General features: G+C 39.0%; 2 protein-coding genes across 2 annotated transcripts in view; both read right to left on the reverse strand.

The window, feature by feature from the left end:
* Positions 1–731: 731 nt before the first annotated feature.
* On the reverse strand, positions 732–12,161 carry LOC106921098 (V-set and immunoglobulin domain containing 10 like 2). The gene is made up of 18 exons (XM_088012679.1): positions 11,915–12,161; positions 11,333–11,608; positions 10,847–11,134; positions 10,513–10,770; positions 9,990–10,265; positions 9,359–9,634; positions 8,102–8,362; positions 7,769–8,026; positions 6,833–7,111; positions 6,147–6,422; positions 4,475–4,747; positions 4,134–4,391; positions 3,757–4,047; positions 3,308–3,664; positions 2,416–2,538; positions 1,660–1,684; positions 1,465–1,559; positions 732–1,339 (listed from the first exon to the last, which is right to left on the reverse strand). Exons 1-18 carry the CDS (start codon positions 12,159–12,161, stop codon positions 1,263–1,265), a joined length of 4,194 nt encoding a protein of 1,397 aa, XP_087868805.1. The 3' UTR covers positions 732–1,262.
* Positions 12,162–15,550: 3,389 nt separating this feature from the next.
* nectin1a (nectin cell adhesion molecule 1a) overlaps positions 15,551–17,372 on the reverse strand; it is a 29,935-nt gene continuing 28,113 nt past the window's right edge. The window contains exons 9-10 of the mRNA XM_014992909.2: positions 17,225–17,285; positions 15,551–16,478 (exon numbers count right to left, since the gene is read on the reverse strand). Of these exons, the coding sequence (XP_014848395.2) occupies positions 16,161–16,478; positions 17,225–17,285 (379 nt within the window). The 3' untranslated portion in view covers positions 15,551–16,160. The remainder of the gene's footprint in view (positions 16,479–17,224; positions 17,286–17,372) is intronic.

Below are 17,372 nucleotides of genomic sequence, written 5' to 3' on the forward strand. Positions count from 1 at the left end.
CTAAAAGCTCAAAATAACTCACCATGTCTGACCATGAAGGTGACCTGCATCTGAAGGGAAATTCAGCCTGTGTTAGTTGGGATCCAGTTCACTGCAGAGAGGGATTTAGAAACTCCCAATTCCTTACCAATGCTTTGCTGCTTCCTTCTTTAATTTTGTACCTATAAATAAGCCAAGTACGTTTTCATGAATCGTGTTTATTATCATTCAAAAACTACTCAAATCCCAGAATTTAATTTAGTGTCATTATAATCTACACACAGTTTCTATTTTTATTCCTTGTTTTGGCCTTTGACTCAAAATTTTGTTTAGCACGTTTTAACACATTTGTTATGGAAAACCAGAATTTAGAGAACCCATAATTTCAATTATTTTCAGATCTCTTCTGTGGTTAAGTGATGGAATAATTGAAAACTTGGCAATATGAGGCCAAATGAAAAAAATATTTTAAGAGTATTGGATTTTGCCAGACCACATGTAATTAAATTGGTTGGAAACACACCTCAGGAGACAGTAACACATTCAACTTCATAAATGACATTTCAGATTGTGTCATAATCTGAAATTATACCACTTTAATCTGAAATTTGCATTAGTCTTAAAATTGAGAGGGAAGAAGTCTTCTTTATTTTAATGTCATTTTACAGATTCAGTACAGAAAACCCCTTTTAATATAGATTTAATGGGAAGAACATCTAGTGTAAAAATGCTGAATGTTATGTAAAACTGACTTTTGATTTAAATAAACAAGCATGTTTAATTTGAATTGAGCATAACTTAACCATTTTTAAAAGCATACATACATTATTTTGTGACACAGACAGTCTTTTGGAGATAAGTTTACATGTTGTAAAAATAAAAACACACTTTTAATGTTTTAAACATAAACCCTTATTTCAGCATGTCGTCAATTGCTTGTAAAGGCTAAATGACACTGAGTGGTGAAGAAAAAAACTAATAGTAACGTAATTACACATTGCACAAGTGACATTCAGACATATATCTTTCTTTTTTCTGAATTCTTACATCCCATCATCTCCTGCAGTCGTTAAAAGCTAAATTAAAAACTAAATCCCGGTCACTACCTAAACAAGCAAATCATTTCTTAAAATAAATTGTTCATAGATTGATTAAATGCATTGGTGTGACGAATCAAACTGCCTACAGTCTATAAAAATAACACAGGATTTATTGATACCCAAATGATTTAGATTCACACAGTTATGATCTTGTAGCTGGTGCAAACGGCGGTTAGCGGCTCGTTACGTCTGCAGTGGGAGATGCTTGCCTGGGGTGAGAGAAGATGATGCCTTTGGTTCTGCTGAAGTTGGACCTGGAAAAAACAGGGTAATGTTTCTACAATTCCCTATGAACGTTCAAGACTGAGCTTTACTGTCCTGTTTTTATATTGTGATCACATTTAGGCTCTACTCTTAGATTGATGTGTTTGCCATGACTTTTTCTTGCCTGATCCAGTAGTGTTCTCTAGCCCACCATCTGAGTCGGCAACCACCTCGTCCTCTGGGAAGTTAATATTTTCTCTGGATTGGCTGTGCTGCCTGGAATAGCAGGAAAAAATAAATCAAATGTCTTTACAGAGAATCAGTTAATTAACTAAAGCTGCCTTATTTGTGTAGAGATAAATGCTTAAATACTCACGAGCCAAAAAGCATTGCATGTAGTCCTGAGGAAAGAAAGCAAAAACTGTTAATATAGCACAACACATCTTGGTGTCTATATTAAAGCAGCATTTCAGAATTTTGTTTTAAGGCTTTCACTGCCTTAAATCAACTCCAGTCTCAAAAATGTTATGGGGGTTTGTGCAAATGATATTTGTGTGTTTTTTTAATGAGCATATTGTTTGCATTGGGTAGTTATAAACAGAGAAACCATCAATTGTTTACATAGAAATTGGAGGTTGGAGATATCATATTAGCAATGAGCTTCCTGTGTGCAACACATGCTGTTAGCCGCACATGTTAAATATATTAGGTCAGAACAGATGTCTGATAGAACGGTAAATCAGTGTAAAAATAAAACCAAATGTCTTTACTTAACACACTATTTTTGCATTTTACATCCAAATCACTGTTGGCAGATAGCCTCTAGCGTCCACTTCCTGTATAGCTAATCATTAGTTTATTTGCTAATAAACACCCAGTTATAATGTGACAATAGTTAAAAAATTTCTAAAGTAATGCTTGCATATATTGCTTTAAATTTTTTAGGACTTGAGTTTTTAAAGACAGTAAAAGCCTGCTTTGGTCTTGGTCCCAAGTTCGCTAGCCATGAGCTTTAGCCAACACTACAAATGTATCCGGATTTGTACTAAACTAAAATGCAAACAGAGTTTTTGAGGACAAAATATATGCAGTGTATAGCTTTTTCAAAGAGCCTTTAATGAGTGAGACTTACGAGGATTGCTATCCCGGTTACGTATGATGAAAACAAGCAGCAGCACAGTAGGAATGGCTGCAAAGAGCATCCCACCAACAGCTGCTCCAACCACAGCAGGATACATGTTGTCATGCAGTTCCACTGAAAAACATCACAGATGCACAAAGATTAAAGATTAAATAGAAAAAAAACTCCACAAATGTCTCACCCAGTGTCTTTTCAGTAGAATCACCTAATCACTCTGAAAGTATATTATACCCCATTATGGCCAATAACTCTTTTCATTTTTTCCGGATTAAATTAGAATTTATGTGAATTATCTGGTACTGAGACCTGCCTCTTACACCAATCATAAAATAGTTTCATCCTTATTATTCCATCGCATTAAACAACTAATTCTGCAATTATTTAAAAAACCAAAACTTAAATGATGTGTTGAAAAAAGCAATAAAATAATGTGAAGGGGAAGCAAGTGAAAGATGTTAATTACATGTCATCATTTCCAGAGGTGGGCAGAGTACCAAAAATTTACTCTAGTAAGAGCAGCATTAATTTTTACTCAAGTAAAACGTAGCCATCAAAGAAATTATTCAAGTAAGAGTAAAAAATATTTGGTAAAAAAGTCTACTCTAGTACTGAGTAACTGATCAAATTATCAATCATTTAATATATAAAATGACATAATCAGATGGACCAAAATATAAAGCTAAGTAGAAATTTTGGTATTTTCAGGACCAAAATGTCAACAATTCATATAAGTAACAAAAAATGAAAAGTAAATTTTTTCAAAAAAGTTACTCAAGTAAATGTACAGACATTTACTTGATCATTTTTTTCAGATACTTTCTCTGAGAGAAAATATGTTTGGCCCTCAAAGACCACCAGGCTTTCTAAATTTTCTCTTTGCTACCTGGAGTCCTGGCTACAGACGGGTGTCCGATGGTGCGGTGGTTGATGGGTGTTATGCGGAACTGGTAGGTAACGGTCGGAGTCAGTCCTCGAACTGTGTGACTCCTGCTGCTTGGATCCTGGATGATGATACGGTACCAGTCTTGGGAACCAATCCTCTCCTCCATCTGCAGCTGTGAAATATTGCTGCTCCCTCTCTTGTTTGGTCGCTCAGACACCCACTGGTGCTCCAGGTGGAAACCAGTCCATCCTCCAGTCTCCTCCCTACCGTCGACCTGCCACTCCAGCTCCACCTCGGTACGCTGTCGGCTGTTGTACGTTGCTCTGATCAGGGTGGCATTGGGCGGCATGGGGTATTCTGATTCAGAGGCAAAGCAAAAATAAATGTGCCCTCAAAACTGGTCTTATAATATCAGTTACCAAATTTAGAAAATCCAAAGAGATTCTTACTCTGGACCACCAGAGTGATGTTGATCTCAGCGCCTCCCACTGCGTTTGAAGTGGAGCATCTGTATTCTCCGCTGTCCTGCAACTCGTCGGTTTCTCTTACAGTCAGGTTGGCCCAGGCAGACGTACGCAGCAGCATGTACTTCGAAGTGTCTCGGACATCCACGCCCTGATTGTTGAACCAGGTGATTTCATTGGCTGGAAGGTAATTGGCTCTCAGATTGCAGGTGAGCTGAACGTCACTCCCCTCGAACACAGAGATGACTCTGCGCTGTGTCAACAACACCGGGGCCTCTGAAAATGAAAGATATTAAGTATTTTTTTAAAACAAAAATCCCTTCTGCTGTTTACTGTTTGGCACAGCGATCGTAAGGACTGACCTAGTGTGAGTCTGCAACTCTTTGCTTCCACCAGAAGTGGGTGTTTAGCGTAGCAGGTGTACGGTGTCCCACTTCGGGCCGTCCCATAACGGAGGACCAAGATGTTGGAGTTTTCTTGACCTCCTTTGCTTTGGCCCCCTGGTCCCTCCCACCATACTAGGGCCTTTGGGGCCCCTCCATCCCAGGAGCAGGACAGCATCAGGTATTGCTGAGTGTTTGTGACGTAGGCAAAACACACCGGTTCTGCAGGGGGAATGTCTGTAAGGAGCGGAAAAAAGTAAGGTCTTAATTTTAACAACAACTTTTCAGTATTGACTATTTCTTTTTATGTGTGAACCTACATGTACGCGTGCTGCATTCTGCTTGCTGTTTTCTGGCCGGATGTGCCCCAATGCAAGTGAACAAGCTGTTGTTAGGAATCCTGCCTTCAGATGGCAGCAAGATGGCAGCACTGTTTTGTAGATTTGTTTGCAGTTCTGTTTCCGCTGTTATTACATCCCCAGTCCAGCGAAGGGACGGGGAAGGGAGTCCCCCAGACCATGAGCAGAGAAGACTAAGAGACGTATGATTCTGAACCGCTTCCATAGAGCAGGAGGGGGAGCCAGCTGGAGGGTCTGTGGGAATTTAGTATAGATCAGTAAATTAATGAGTGAGTCAGAAAAAACATCATGGTTGGTTTTCTTTTACCAACTATATGAGATCTATGTCATGAATGTATTTAAAATGATCAACAATCACTTTATGAGGAATAAAGGGAGTGGAAATGAATTAGAGAAGCACAAAAGACAGGGAGGTAAAATGGGGAGGATGAACTCTGTGGCACTACACTTGCACTTTACCTCTCACTGTTCATGGACAGATGCATCTCCATGTACAGCATCATTTTGAAGTACTGGGTTCAGATCTTATTTGGTAGGCTGAAATCACTTTGGGTCATTTCCCAGTTATAAATATTAAGTTCCACAAGGCTCTATTTCCAGACCACTGTTAAATAGCAAGTTTTCTAATAAATTATCATATTGATAACATTTTAATTTTGGACTTTATATTTCTGTGTCTCCATGACCGCAGTTTTTTACAGTTAAGTAGGTACAACATGCTAACGAGTGGGAAAGGCCAAAGTAAGTAGATTCATAGAGGTTAACTTTGGTGTTGGTACCGTCTCAGATTTAAATTTTAGTTTCAGCAGAAAGTGTTATTAAATCAGCCTACTACCATCCTTAAAAATTCCGAGAATAAAGGGTTTCCTTTCAATAAACTGTTCTAAGAAAGTACACAAAGTGAAAACAAGAGCCAGCTACATTAAACAGGAATAGATAAAAACAGCCAAAGCCTCAGTTTGACTACGTTCACAATGCAGCATGAAGTGACCCAAATTACGATTTTTTTGTCAATAGGATTTTTTTTTTTTATGGCGTGTTCGTTCACACTTCCAAATACGTGCAACCTTTATGTGTTCGCCAGTGTGAAATGCAAACGACTTGAAAGTGTCTCGCATAAGCAGTAGAGGGCGCAATAACATCACACACGCAGAGCGTGCTCAGTGTTCTGCCAACCGCCATAAAACGTAGTGTTTGCGGAAGTAAACGTGGATGCTAACGGTGGAGCATAGCTTACGATTTTTAACTTAAAAAATGTAAGTTGTTGTCCGACCAGAGTCAGCATATTAACAACTTAATCCTCATTGTAATCCGTCATGGTTGTTGTTTTTCTTCCCGCTTGTACGGAATAGGGATGTTTGTCGAGTATAAATGCCGTTCAGGTCGGATGAACGCGACCTGGCCGTTAGGATTCAGGTCACATTTGAAAAGATCAGACGCGCATTATCGGATATCCAGGTAGCCTGGGTCGCATTTCAAAAAAAATCCAACCTGTGTTGTTCAAACTGTCATGAAAAGATACAGGTCGCTTTAAGGCAAACAAATCAGAATTGGGTCACTTCGGGCTGTTCAGAATTGTTACCATGGTTTCCATTTATGTGAGTGCTGGTTCAAGGTCAGAGGTCACACTCACAGTAGACAACAAGGCCGACGGTTTTCCTGGAGCGCGTGTTCAGGTGGGAGTTTTGCGCCAAGCAGGTGTAGTCACCAGTGTGCACACGGAGGACCTTGGCAATGGTGTACTGTGGCCCAGTGAACACCTGGGAGTTGTTGTAGAACCAGATGTACTGACTGGCTGGATTGGACTGGGCTTGACATGACAAAGAAACCGGCTCAGTTTCCAGAGCTGAGAATCCTCGATCTGTTACACTGTATGAAGTCACGTCAATCTGAGGAACATCTGGGCCGACTGAGAAAAAAAAAGAGTGTGAACACAGTCAATTGCTGAACGCTGTGCTCAATATAGTAAATTAGCTTCTAAAAAAGCACAAGATAATAAAGATATTGGTATCTGTTATCTAGAGGCTAGCTTTATGAAATTTACTAAGCAGCATTTTGTAGAACTTTACATTTTCAGAATTTACATGATAACTTGATTTTGTTCTGTGGGTTATCGCTCTGTGTTACGCAATTATGAGAAAAAAATCTATGAGAGCTTCTTTTTCAAAACCTGGTAGGTACATGTACTTTCTTGTAATTTTTATGGAACTTACTGTTTACTTCCAATTAAAGTTTTGTAAAAGTTTAGGTTAAAAAAAACAATGTTTGGAAAAATCATAAGCTCCTACTAATATGTAAGCATAATTTACAATTACTTACAGATAATGTCCAAAAACACCCAGTCAGAGTTTTCAGTGTTGAGGAAGTTGCTGCCTACACAGCGGTACCGGCCAGTGTGGCTCCGGTTGACGTTGCTCATGGTGATATTGCTGCTGTTGCTGCCCTGAGCAAATGTTGTGATGCTGCCTCTTTCAATTTCACGCTGCCACACATACTGAATGGGCTCAGTCCCATTTTCCACATTGCAATGCATCTTTACCGTCGCTCCTTCCTCTGGGAGCGTGTCTCTTATCAGGACAGATGGTTTACTAACAGGGACTGTGAAAAAAACAAATCCAGCATCAAATCAATCAAAGGCTCGCATTATATATGTGAATATTTTATGTGGACTTGGTTGCATTTCAAAATATTCACATAACAGAGTAAAACAGTGGTCATACATTTGTTTATAGGTAAGGTTTTGACTTGTTTTTTTTAAACTGACTGTAACTGATATATTTATGACAAACAGGTTATAAAATGTTATTTAAGTGGAATAAGTAAAAAAATGATCATTTGTATTTTTATGTCTTACTAGAAATTATATGTCCCTGTGAAAAAATATCCACACACTGACAATTTTACGTTGTATCAACTCAAATTCAGCAACCATTTTCATCATTGTTAAACAAACATTAAATACTTGAATGTGCGAAGTTACAAGCACATTGAATGCCAGTCTTAAGGTGGCAACGCAGCTTTAAATGCTCTGACTTTGTTATGCTTTATACTGTTGCAGTTCCTAATGTTTTGCGATTAAATTGAGGTGATTGGTTCTTCTAAATTCATGTATATAAATCAGAATTTATGGCGTTACGCTTCACATAACAAGCTCTGTGTTTTTGCCATTACAGAGATACATAAAAATTGGACTTCATCTGCAAAATATATCTAATTCCCAAATCATTTTTGCTGTGTGTGACCATGAGAACTGACCCAGTGTAAGTCCACAGGTTTTCGTTTGAGTCACAAGCGGGTGTTTAGCAGAGCACACGTAGGCCTTCCCAAACTGAAAGGTGCTGTAACGAACAATCAGAACGTTGGAGCTCTCTTCTCCGTTTTTGCCCTGACCACCTGGACCTTTCCACCACAGCAACGCCTTCGGGAGCCCTCCACCCCAGGAGCAGGACAGCACCAGAAACTGTTTGTCATCCGTCACATTGGCGAAACACACAGGCTCTGCAAAGGGGATATCTGGAGCAGAGGGAGTAACACAGGACTGAATGACTTTCTCTCATTCATCATTTTTATTGAGCTTTCTGGACTCACATGTGACAGTGCTGCAATTCATCTGTTGCTTTAGAGCAGCATGAGAGCCGTGACAGGTAAACAAGCTGCTGTTAGCAGTTAAACCTCCAGAGGGCAGCAAAACGTCTGCGCCCAATGGATTTACTTGTCCTGCAGGGATCAGGTCTCCAGTCCAGTGAAGGGACGGGGAGGGGAGTCCACCGGGCCAGACACAGAGCAGCTTCAGTGAGGTGTGATTCAGAACCGGTTGCACGGAGCAGATGGGGGAGCCGTCAGGTGGATCTGCAGGGATTAAATATGTACAGTAAGAAGTGAGTTACTGGGGAGGGAAGTGTACTAAACATTTATGCAGATTCACTAACATAGCTGATGTAGATCATTTAATAATTTCCAGCTGTTGGTTGTCAGAACAGCAACTATCTACATGATCCCATATTCTCTACTGCATCATAAGAGCATTTAAAAGTTTATGTGGCAATAACTAGAAAGAAATTTAAAAAAATACCTCTGCGTCTAAAACAATTTTATTGAATCATGATTGAAAATAAAGTAGCAGGTGATTCTGTCATTAATAAAATCAGTTGTTATAAGTGTGACTAAGAAAATGTTGCATATGCTGTCTCACAATTTATATCAAATCTGTCATAATGAGAGAAAAAGCTATTGAATATGTGGGGACTAATATATAAAAATATATAATCATTTCATTCTTAAGATTTCATACTCATCTGTGAAACTAAGAGAGTCCTTTTCAATGATTTGTTGAAAGCTAAGTATTGAAGTGATTTCTTGTTAAGTCCTTATAGGCAGTTAATGTCTGCAGCAGATAACTGTATTATCTGAGTGTAAATCTGGATTAAGTAGACCTTAAGACTGAAAGTAACAGTTTGTCCAAGTTGGGCCAAGGCCAGAGTGAATTTTCATCGTCTTAAAAACAGCTAAAAATATTCAAGTTACTATGCAATTTAATAATTAATTATTTAAGCTTTTGACATGTTTGCATTGGGCACTTATTTGCCTAGGAAACAGAGATGGGAGGTGGTAAGGCATCAGTAATATTCCTGATTGAAAATGTATTGAGAATGAAGAAAGCATTTGATAAAACTATTTGTGACTAAAATGTATGAATCTGCATGAAGTGGTTAGATAAAAAAAACATATTAGGGATTTTAGTTATTATTCAAATCATCTTATGATGACAGAAAGATGCCAGTGTACCTTCTTGCTTTGAAGACTGTCAGTTTTGAGAAATGGTCTGAATCTTAAAGTCCCACTTACAGTAAACTGTCAGGGTGATGGTTTTCCTGGACTGCGTGTTCAGGTAGGAGTTTTGTCCCACACAGGTGTAGTCACCAGTGTGCAGACGGTGGATCTTTGTGATGACGAGTTGCGGTCCAGAATACACTTCAGAGTCATTGTGGAACCAGACGTAGTGACCGGCTGGATTGGACTGGACTCGGCATGTCAGTGAAACCGTCTCATTCTCTAGCGCGGTGTAGCCCCGCTGTACAACACTGGTTGGAGCCACGTCTATCTGAGGAACATCTGGACCAACTGAGCAGAAATAACATGAACATTGTTAAGATCAGCGCTGTCAATCATCTAACTGCAGAATGGGTGGAGTGTTTCTGTCATTCTGGAAGGTGAACCCAGTCCCAAATCTTTTAGCTTTCCTTCCATGACTGTCCTGTTTTTAGTTCATTCTGACAAGTTTTCCTGTCCCTGCTGAAGAAAAGCCTCCATTTCTCTGAGGCTTTAACAAAGCAGCCTCATTTATGCCAATATTAAATTATATAGAGGGTAGCAATTACTTAAGTTGTGGAGTGCAAAGCAAATTAGGCAATTTAAGAACATTTAACACAATATGCAGAGCACAGGGAATTTATTTAGTGGATCCTTTACTACTTACATGTGACGTTGAGCCATAACCTTTCTGAGCTCTCTCTGTTGACGGCGTTTCCTGCAGCGCAGCGGTACCAGCCAGTCTGGTTACGGACAATGTCTGTGATATTAATGAAGCTGGTGCTGCCCTGTGCAAATGTTGTGAAGTTTTCATTATACAGTTGATGCTGCCACATGTAATGTATTGGCTCAGTCCCATTCCCAATGTTGCAGTGCATCCAGATAGAAGATCCTAAATTTGGGGATGCGTTGCTCGTCAGGAGGATCGGCTTACTGACAGAGACTACAAAGAAAATGAAACGCAGATGTAGGGAGACAGAAGACAATGTAGTGTTCACTGAGTGAAGAGTTTTTATAATTATTTATGGTGTGTATGAAACACCAGCATGTTGCATGTAATGAAACTTCAAAAAAAATATTTACAAAAAGATAACTGTCACTTAATTTATGCTTTGCAGGTTTCTCTGCACATTTCCAAATTCATTGGAAGTAGTAGTTGATTGTTCTGCACAGCGAAGATGAGCACTGACCCAGTGTGATTCTGCAGGTCTTTGCTGCAGTCAGGAGTGGGTGTTTGGCATAGCAGGTGTAGGGTTTCCCACTGTGGGCTGTCCCATATGGAAGGAGCAGGATGTTTGAGTCTTCTTGTCCATCCTTGCTTTGGTTTCCTGGTCCTTCCCACCACACCAGTGCTTTGGGTAGCCCTCCATTCCAGGCACAGGACAGCATCAGATACTGCCTATCATTGGTCACGTTGGTGAAACACAGCGGCTCTGAAGGAGGGATATCTGGTGAGAAGAAAAAAGAGGTGAAGAGAGCAAGTTTTCTGTCCAGTTATTTATGAGAGATTATTTTGGTTCTCACAGCTACGCGCGCTGCACTGTGTAGGTTTTTGGAGAGCAGGATGGGAGCCGACGCACGTGAACACGCTGCTGTTACGATTCAGCGTCTCAGACGGGAGCATCATGACGTTGGTAGTTAGACGAGGTTGTTGTTGCCCTGTGTCGACTTGTTTTTGGCCTGCCTGTATTGGGTCTCCGGTCCAGTTGAGGGACAGGGAGGGAAATCCTCCGAGCCAGGAGCAGAGGAGCCTGAGAGCAGTGTGGTTGAGTGCAGACTCCACAGAGCACATGGGGGAGCCATCTGGAGGGTCTGCAGGACCAAAAAACATGTGTTATCAATAAATTTGCAGTGAATTAGAGCTTAAATTAAGAGGTTTGTGTGTATGGTTATAGTTTTCAGGATGTTTGAATTGAAATATTTTAACATTGAAGAACTTGAGACTGACAACAGAGATTAATGTGGGAAAGTGATGATTAATGAAATGTTGTAGTCATAGGTCACACTCACAGTAAACAGTCAGGCTGAGGGTTTTACTGGACTGGGTGTGGAGGTGGGAGTTCTGGGCCACGCAGGTGTAGTTGCCAGTGTGGCTTCGGAGGAGCTTGTCTATAGCGAGGAGTGGTCTTGTGGAAATTTTTGAATCATTGTAAAACCAGATGTACTGGCTGCCTGGATTGGACTGGGCTTCACAGTACATGGAAACAGTCTCATTCTCCAGAGCGGAGTATCCATGCTTTGTTATATGGAATGGAGTCACACCTATCTGAGGTTCATCCGGACCATCTGAAGACAAACGATATGAGCAGAGTGCCAAAATGTAGGTCAGAGATAGACAGTCTACTCAGAGCAATTTGAAACAAACTTTAGAAGACTTTAGAGGTCTTTTTACACTGTCTTGAGAGTAAAAAGTTATATTTGCTTGATAATAAATTTTAAAAGGTTTTCAGAATTATTCTAAAAAAAAAAAAAACTGTCAAAGTAGAGAAAAAAGTTAAAGTGGAAAAACAAACAAGAGGAAAGCATTTTGATGCAATTTTATGTTTTATCTGCATCTAATCTGCACCTAGTAGGAAAATCCAAAATACTTACATGTGACATTTATCAATAAGCGGTTAGAGGTGTCATTGTTGACAGCGTTGCTGACTTCACAGTGGTACCAGCCAGTGTAGTTTCTGCTGATGCTGGTCACAGTGATGATGCTGCTGTTCTGCGATAAGTCAGAAATGTCTTCATTGAGAGTTTTATGTTGCCACTTGTACTGAAGCGGTTCAGAACCATTTTCAACACTGCAGTTCATCCATATTGAAGATCCTTCAATTGGAGAAGCTTCACTCATCACGAGATACGGCTTACTGACAGGAACTGTATCGGAAACACAATCACAGAAGGCAGTGATTTTAGAAGTGCAACACTGTAAATTTAATTTGTAAGTTTTATACAGAGTCATTTTAACCTGAATTGTCCATTTCTAAGTAACTTGTAGGAAACATCATTAATGGATTTGGAGCTATAGCTTGACGTTTCTCCCTTGCCTAGTACTCATGTGTCAGTGCTTTAAGTTTAACGTTTTGGTTTCAAACATTGTGTCTTTGGTGCTAACTCTGTTTTTTGCCAATGAGAACACCAGACACACACATCTAAAGATCTTACTGTCTAAATCTTTTTGGAAAAACGTGGCAGGTGGATTGCTGAACTTAATCATGATTTTATTCAAAATCATTCACCTGATCAAATCTCTTACTACAAATTGATTACAATCTACTTGAATGCTGCTGAAAAGGCTCATGTCATGACTCAGTCCCTTTGTTAAGATGTTTATATGCTGGCACTGTCTACACTAAACAACCCAAACTGATTTCACATGGAATGACCCACTGAGCGCTACCAGAACCGGGCCTTCATTGCTTGATTGTGCTTGATGAAGTCAACTTAAACCTTTCAATACCCTCAGCAGGGAAACATGAAACTGGTTTCTTCTTGTTGGAAGGGGCGTTTCTACTACCAGCTGCCTTTGCTTAGACAGTGATTGGGATAAATGGCTGACATGTTTGTTTTTTTTTAGGCCTGATGTTTACCAGAAAAGACATTTGAGGTCAGGGGTTCTGATTGCCATTTTAGCTGCTAATCTCAAAAGTTAATCTCAAGTATTGCTCCTGGAATTTGTTCAAGTTCTCCCAGGTTGGGAGTTAAAAATGTGTGATTTTTACTAAACATGGTCTTCATCTGTCACCTCTGATGCAGACTTTGTCTGTTCTCAGAAGTTATTCCAGTGTTCAACTATGATACTTCTAAACATAGTCGTACCTACAGGTGAGACTCTTACCTTGGACAGTCAGATGTACGTAGTAGTAGTAAACTATAGGCTCATCTTCAATGTCATAGAAAGCCTGACAGGTGAACAAGCCATGTGCAGCCAGAGGCAGTTTCTCGATGCTTATCGATGCCGTGTTTGGGAGGATCGTCACTGGTCCGACCATCTTAGCAAGCTTCTGGATCCTCGGCCCTTTCCCCAAATCGTAGAGCACCGCTTTGATGGCATCTGTGCCTGGCTCAGTGAAGCTCCATATGTATAAATCAGGTAACACTGCTCCACATTCCAGAACCACAGCTTTGTCCACCACCCCATACACACTGGCATCCTGATACACCACCTCTCCAGTGTGATTTATCTGAAGGGCTGAAGGAGAGAGATAACACCATGCGTGCGTTTGTGTTCATGTGTGTGAAGGAAACAAAGATGGAGGTGTCATGTGCCTTGCCTATGTTCAGCTGAAGCCAGGATTGATTACACACACACACACACACAAAATTTAGTTTAAAAAAATAAAAATAAAAAAATAAATATAAATATATATATATATATATATATATATATATATATATATATATATATATATATATATATATATATATATATATATAAGCTTATAGGTTTGAGTCTCTGTATATGCTACAGACATTTAGCATTAGTTTTGTTCCCTACACTACAAATGTGTACCATAGTATTACTTTTTAGTCATGAGTAAACTAAAAAAGAATAGCATACGAACTTAAACAGAATTGATCTTTTGCAGTTGTGAAATTACATGACAGAGACAGATATATAGATAAATAAAACCCTTACCGCATGTTGCTAAAACTAATAAACTCGTTGAAAGAAATATAAATTCCACCTCTAGCACTCGGGCCACCATTGTATCATGATGATTCTTAGTCCAGCAAGAAGTTTAATCCAAAACATGGGGAAGACATTGAAGGTTGAAGCTTACGGACACCAAAAAGAAAATCCACTTTCTAGTACATCCTTTCTGCACTAGAATTGTGTTTCTTTGTCTCTCCAGTCCAAATTATTTTTCATGATTGCTGAAGGCACAAAGACTAAATTTAAAAACTTGATTTTGCCTCGTCAAGTCTTGGTTTTCCTTTACTCTGCCCGTCTTTCCTCCTTTCTTTTCCTTCAGGGTTAGAATAACACGGGGATTGCAAGCTCATCTATTATGCAAGACATTTGCATGGGTGAGCGGCTCAGACTTCCACACACACATACTCATGCATAAATGCACATACCTGCACATTACCTAACACAAGCAGGGTGGTTTGGGGCGAACATTCAAAGTTTTACCTGAATAATTAGGAATCCAACTGGATTAAAATCTATTTCATAAAGGCATACAAACATGAATTAGACATCTGAAAAGGCACATTCTTTAAGGATGCACAAAGAAACTTAAATTTAGTTTAAATTACAAAGATATTTCCAAAAAACAATACAATAGATCATGATAAACTATAGTCAATCTCAACAAAACAAACTATTTTAGTAATAGTTACTATTTATTTGACGTGCATTTCAACACCCTTTTCTCTGACAGTCCTAAAAAAAATCTAGCTTGATAAATAGTCTTTTTTGTGTGAGTTATTCTTCAGTCTTAAACTTACATCTTATTTATTTTATAAAATCATGTCAGAATTTTTTTTCAAACTGGAGTTTTGCAATTCATTGTTGAATCCGTCATCAGTAAGTGAAGCGTTCACCACAACTACAAACCTTTCTAGACCTGCTACAGTAATGACAGCATTAAACTCCCCACATTTCTGATGTGTTCTTGATGCAACAGTCTTTTACCATCTCTGTTACCTGTCAGATATTCTACCAGCGATTCCAACAACATCATATAAGTCAGATGTTGCTCCAACAAGAAGGAAACCTTAACAACAGATGCAGGGTGACAAGGTATTCAGGAATTATTGCAAAGCATGGTTAACCTTTGGGTGACAATGTTAAACTATGCATTAGCAACAAAGGAGACATTTTTACACAAACCCTCTGAAAGTCTTCCAAGGTCTTTAAACCTTACATCCGTTCAACCGTTCAAAAAAAAAAACTGACCATGATCGCATCAATATTCTAAGGAAAAAAGTTAATGATAAATGCAGCAAAACTTCCTGGTAGTTTAAAAAGTTGAACACAAACATTATTAATAATCTGAGTTACAAGATAAGCAGAGATTTATCTAAGCTCTCTAGTTTCCCACTCAGACAGAAAAGGAACCCGTATTCTCTTTGCGCAGAAACGCTCCAGCCTGTAATCTTATTAGACCTCAAGGCCCGCAACTCAGTTTCTGTCAGCAATTAAAGAACATTGTTCAAGCTTGAACAGCATGTTGACAGCATGTTTGATGATTGTATTGAGTTGATTGTTTCACCTAAAACCAAAGCCATAAATTGTTCATGTGATCATTTTTATTTATTTGCTAAAATTTTCAACATTCATCCAACAACACCAGGTATTAACAATAGACCATCACTTTCATAAACTCCCTTGGAATATAAAGATTTTTTTTCTCTTCATTACAAAGAACAAACCATAAAAGATACAAAATACAAGCACAGAAGTACGGTAGACCATGAGACAATGCCAAAACCTTACATAAAAGGATTGTATCTAAGTACAACAGGAAAACAGTGTGTCACCAGAAAACACAGGAATTGATGTAAATTGATGATAAATGTTTTTCTTTTTCTTTCTTTTTTATAAAAACCATATAGATGCGGATAAAGTAAGGAGAGTAAACAACATCAAGGTAATCCTTTCATCTTGATTAAATTTTTTTTTAAACATTGTTCTTTCAAACAGGCGTTCTCTAGCCTAAACGTTGAATATGGAGCACAAGATTCCCTTTGAACATTAAATTAAGACAAAGAAAGACATAGCAAGAGTGAAGTCCAGCAACAAAATGTTCAATGTCCTCAGATGTCCACAGTGCAGATCTGCTGCCTGATAGTCCATCTAGCTTCAAATAAGGTTCACCAAACCTTTCCTAAAGATGTCGCTTCAGACGTACTGCTCTTTGGGGAAAGTATATGGCCCCACTCCAGGCGGAGGAGATGACAAACCCGGCACAGAGGGGTATTTAAAGACGGCTGTGGTGTGTGTCGGTGGAGCAAAAGTGTTTTTTGACGGGGTGCTGGCACTGCTGGTGCCCAAAACAGGCATCGTTTGTGAAGGGTGGTAGGGCTGCTGGGGTAGAAATGAAAGAGGAGGGTTGATCGGTGGGGAGTAGGGTTCTGGATAATCCTCCTTGTTACAGGCGAGTCTGTAGCTCACGTAGTCAGCTGTGTTTGGAAGTTCCTCATAAAAGCGTCCAGCATGCTGCAGAGAAACAAAATGTTAAAAGTCAAAAACCCATCATCTGTGCTGTTTTTCTTTTGATTGATAGTGGTGTTGTAGGAAACAGAGCTATTCTTGAGTTTAACCCATGTGAGATAAAAATTAACCCAGACATATCAAACACGACTCCAAAATCCTTTTGCAGAACTTTATAAACTACTTCAGAAACTTTAATGGAAAGAAACAAGAAATTTTGTCACAGACCAACTCCACAGTGAACTAAAGCATTGAAATAAACATTAAAATAAAATAAAAAATACTAGCTGGTAAAGCTATTTACTTATTATTTCTTCTCCCAACAGAATGAAAAATGTGAATTTTATGGAACATAATGTCCTGTCACATCTGTAAACAATGTGTGTTGCTTGTGAGGCGCCACTGTTTCGTATAGTGTGTGTATATTAGGATTAATGATGTAAAAATTCAGTGTTCAGCAGCATTAGAACAGGGTATGACCTTTTACCTAGTGCTTTTTAAGGCAACTTCATGACAATAGTTAGAGTTTAGTAAGAGGTGTTTAATACGTGCAGCTGGAAAGAGCTTTGATTAATGTCCAAAATGGCTTTCCGTAATTTAACTTTTAGTAACATTTGAGTTTAGTGTTCTTTAACCTTTTTCTCCTCATAGAGCAACACAAAAAGGTAACATTACAGTATTGTTATAATATATAGCATAGACTGATTCAAAACCCTGAAATGTGAAAATTTCAAGCACAACATACGTGTTACCTGAATATCATCCGGTCTTTTTCTGATGGGTTGAGACAGTTTTCTGGATGGTGAGTCACCTCTGATCAAAACGCATTTGGGAGAGAAAGTAAAACATGAATGGGATTAATCGCCTTGAGAAAAAACAACTAAAATGTAATAATCTGAG

This window comes from Poecilia mexicana, unplaced genomic scaffold (assembly GCF_051168715.1).
Source record: "Poecilia mexicana isolate PSO_F unplaced genomic scaffold, ASM5116871v1 scaffold_14, whole genome shotgun sequence".
Classification (NCBI taxonomy): Eukaryota; Metazoa; Chordata; class Actinopteri; order Cyprinodontiformes; family Poeciliidae; genus Poecilia; species Poecilia mexicana.

Excerpts from the sequence above, each read along its gene's own strand:
- LOC106921098 (XM_088012679.1), bottom strand. The coding sequence starts at position 12,161 with ATGAGTGAAGCTTCTCCAATTGAAGGATCTTCAATATGGATGAACTGC. Across the intron at positions 8,363-9,358 it reads CATCACCCTGACAGTTTACT|ATCCACCTGACGGCTCCCCC; the intron begins GTAAGTGGGACT and ends TAATCCCTGCAG. Across the intron at positions 1,340-1,464 it reads GAACACTACTGGATCAGGCA|TTCCAGGTCCAACTTCAGCA; the intron begins AGAAAAAGTCAT and ends TTACCCTGTTTT.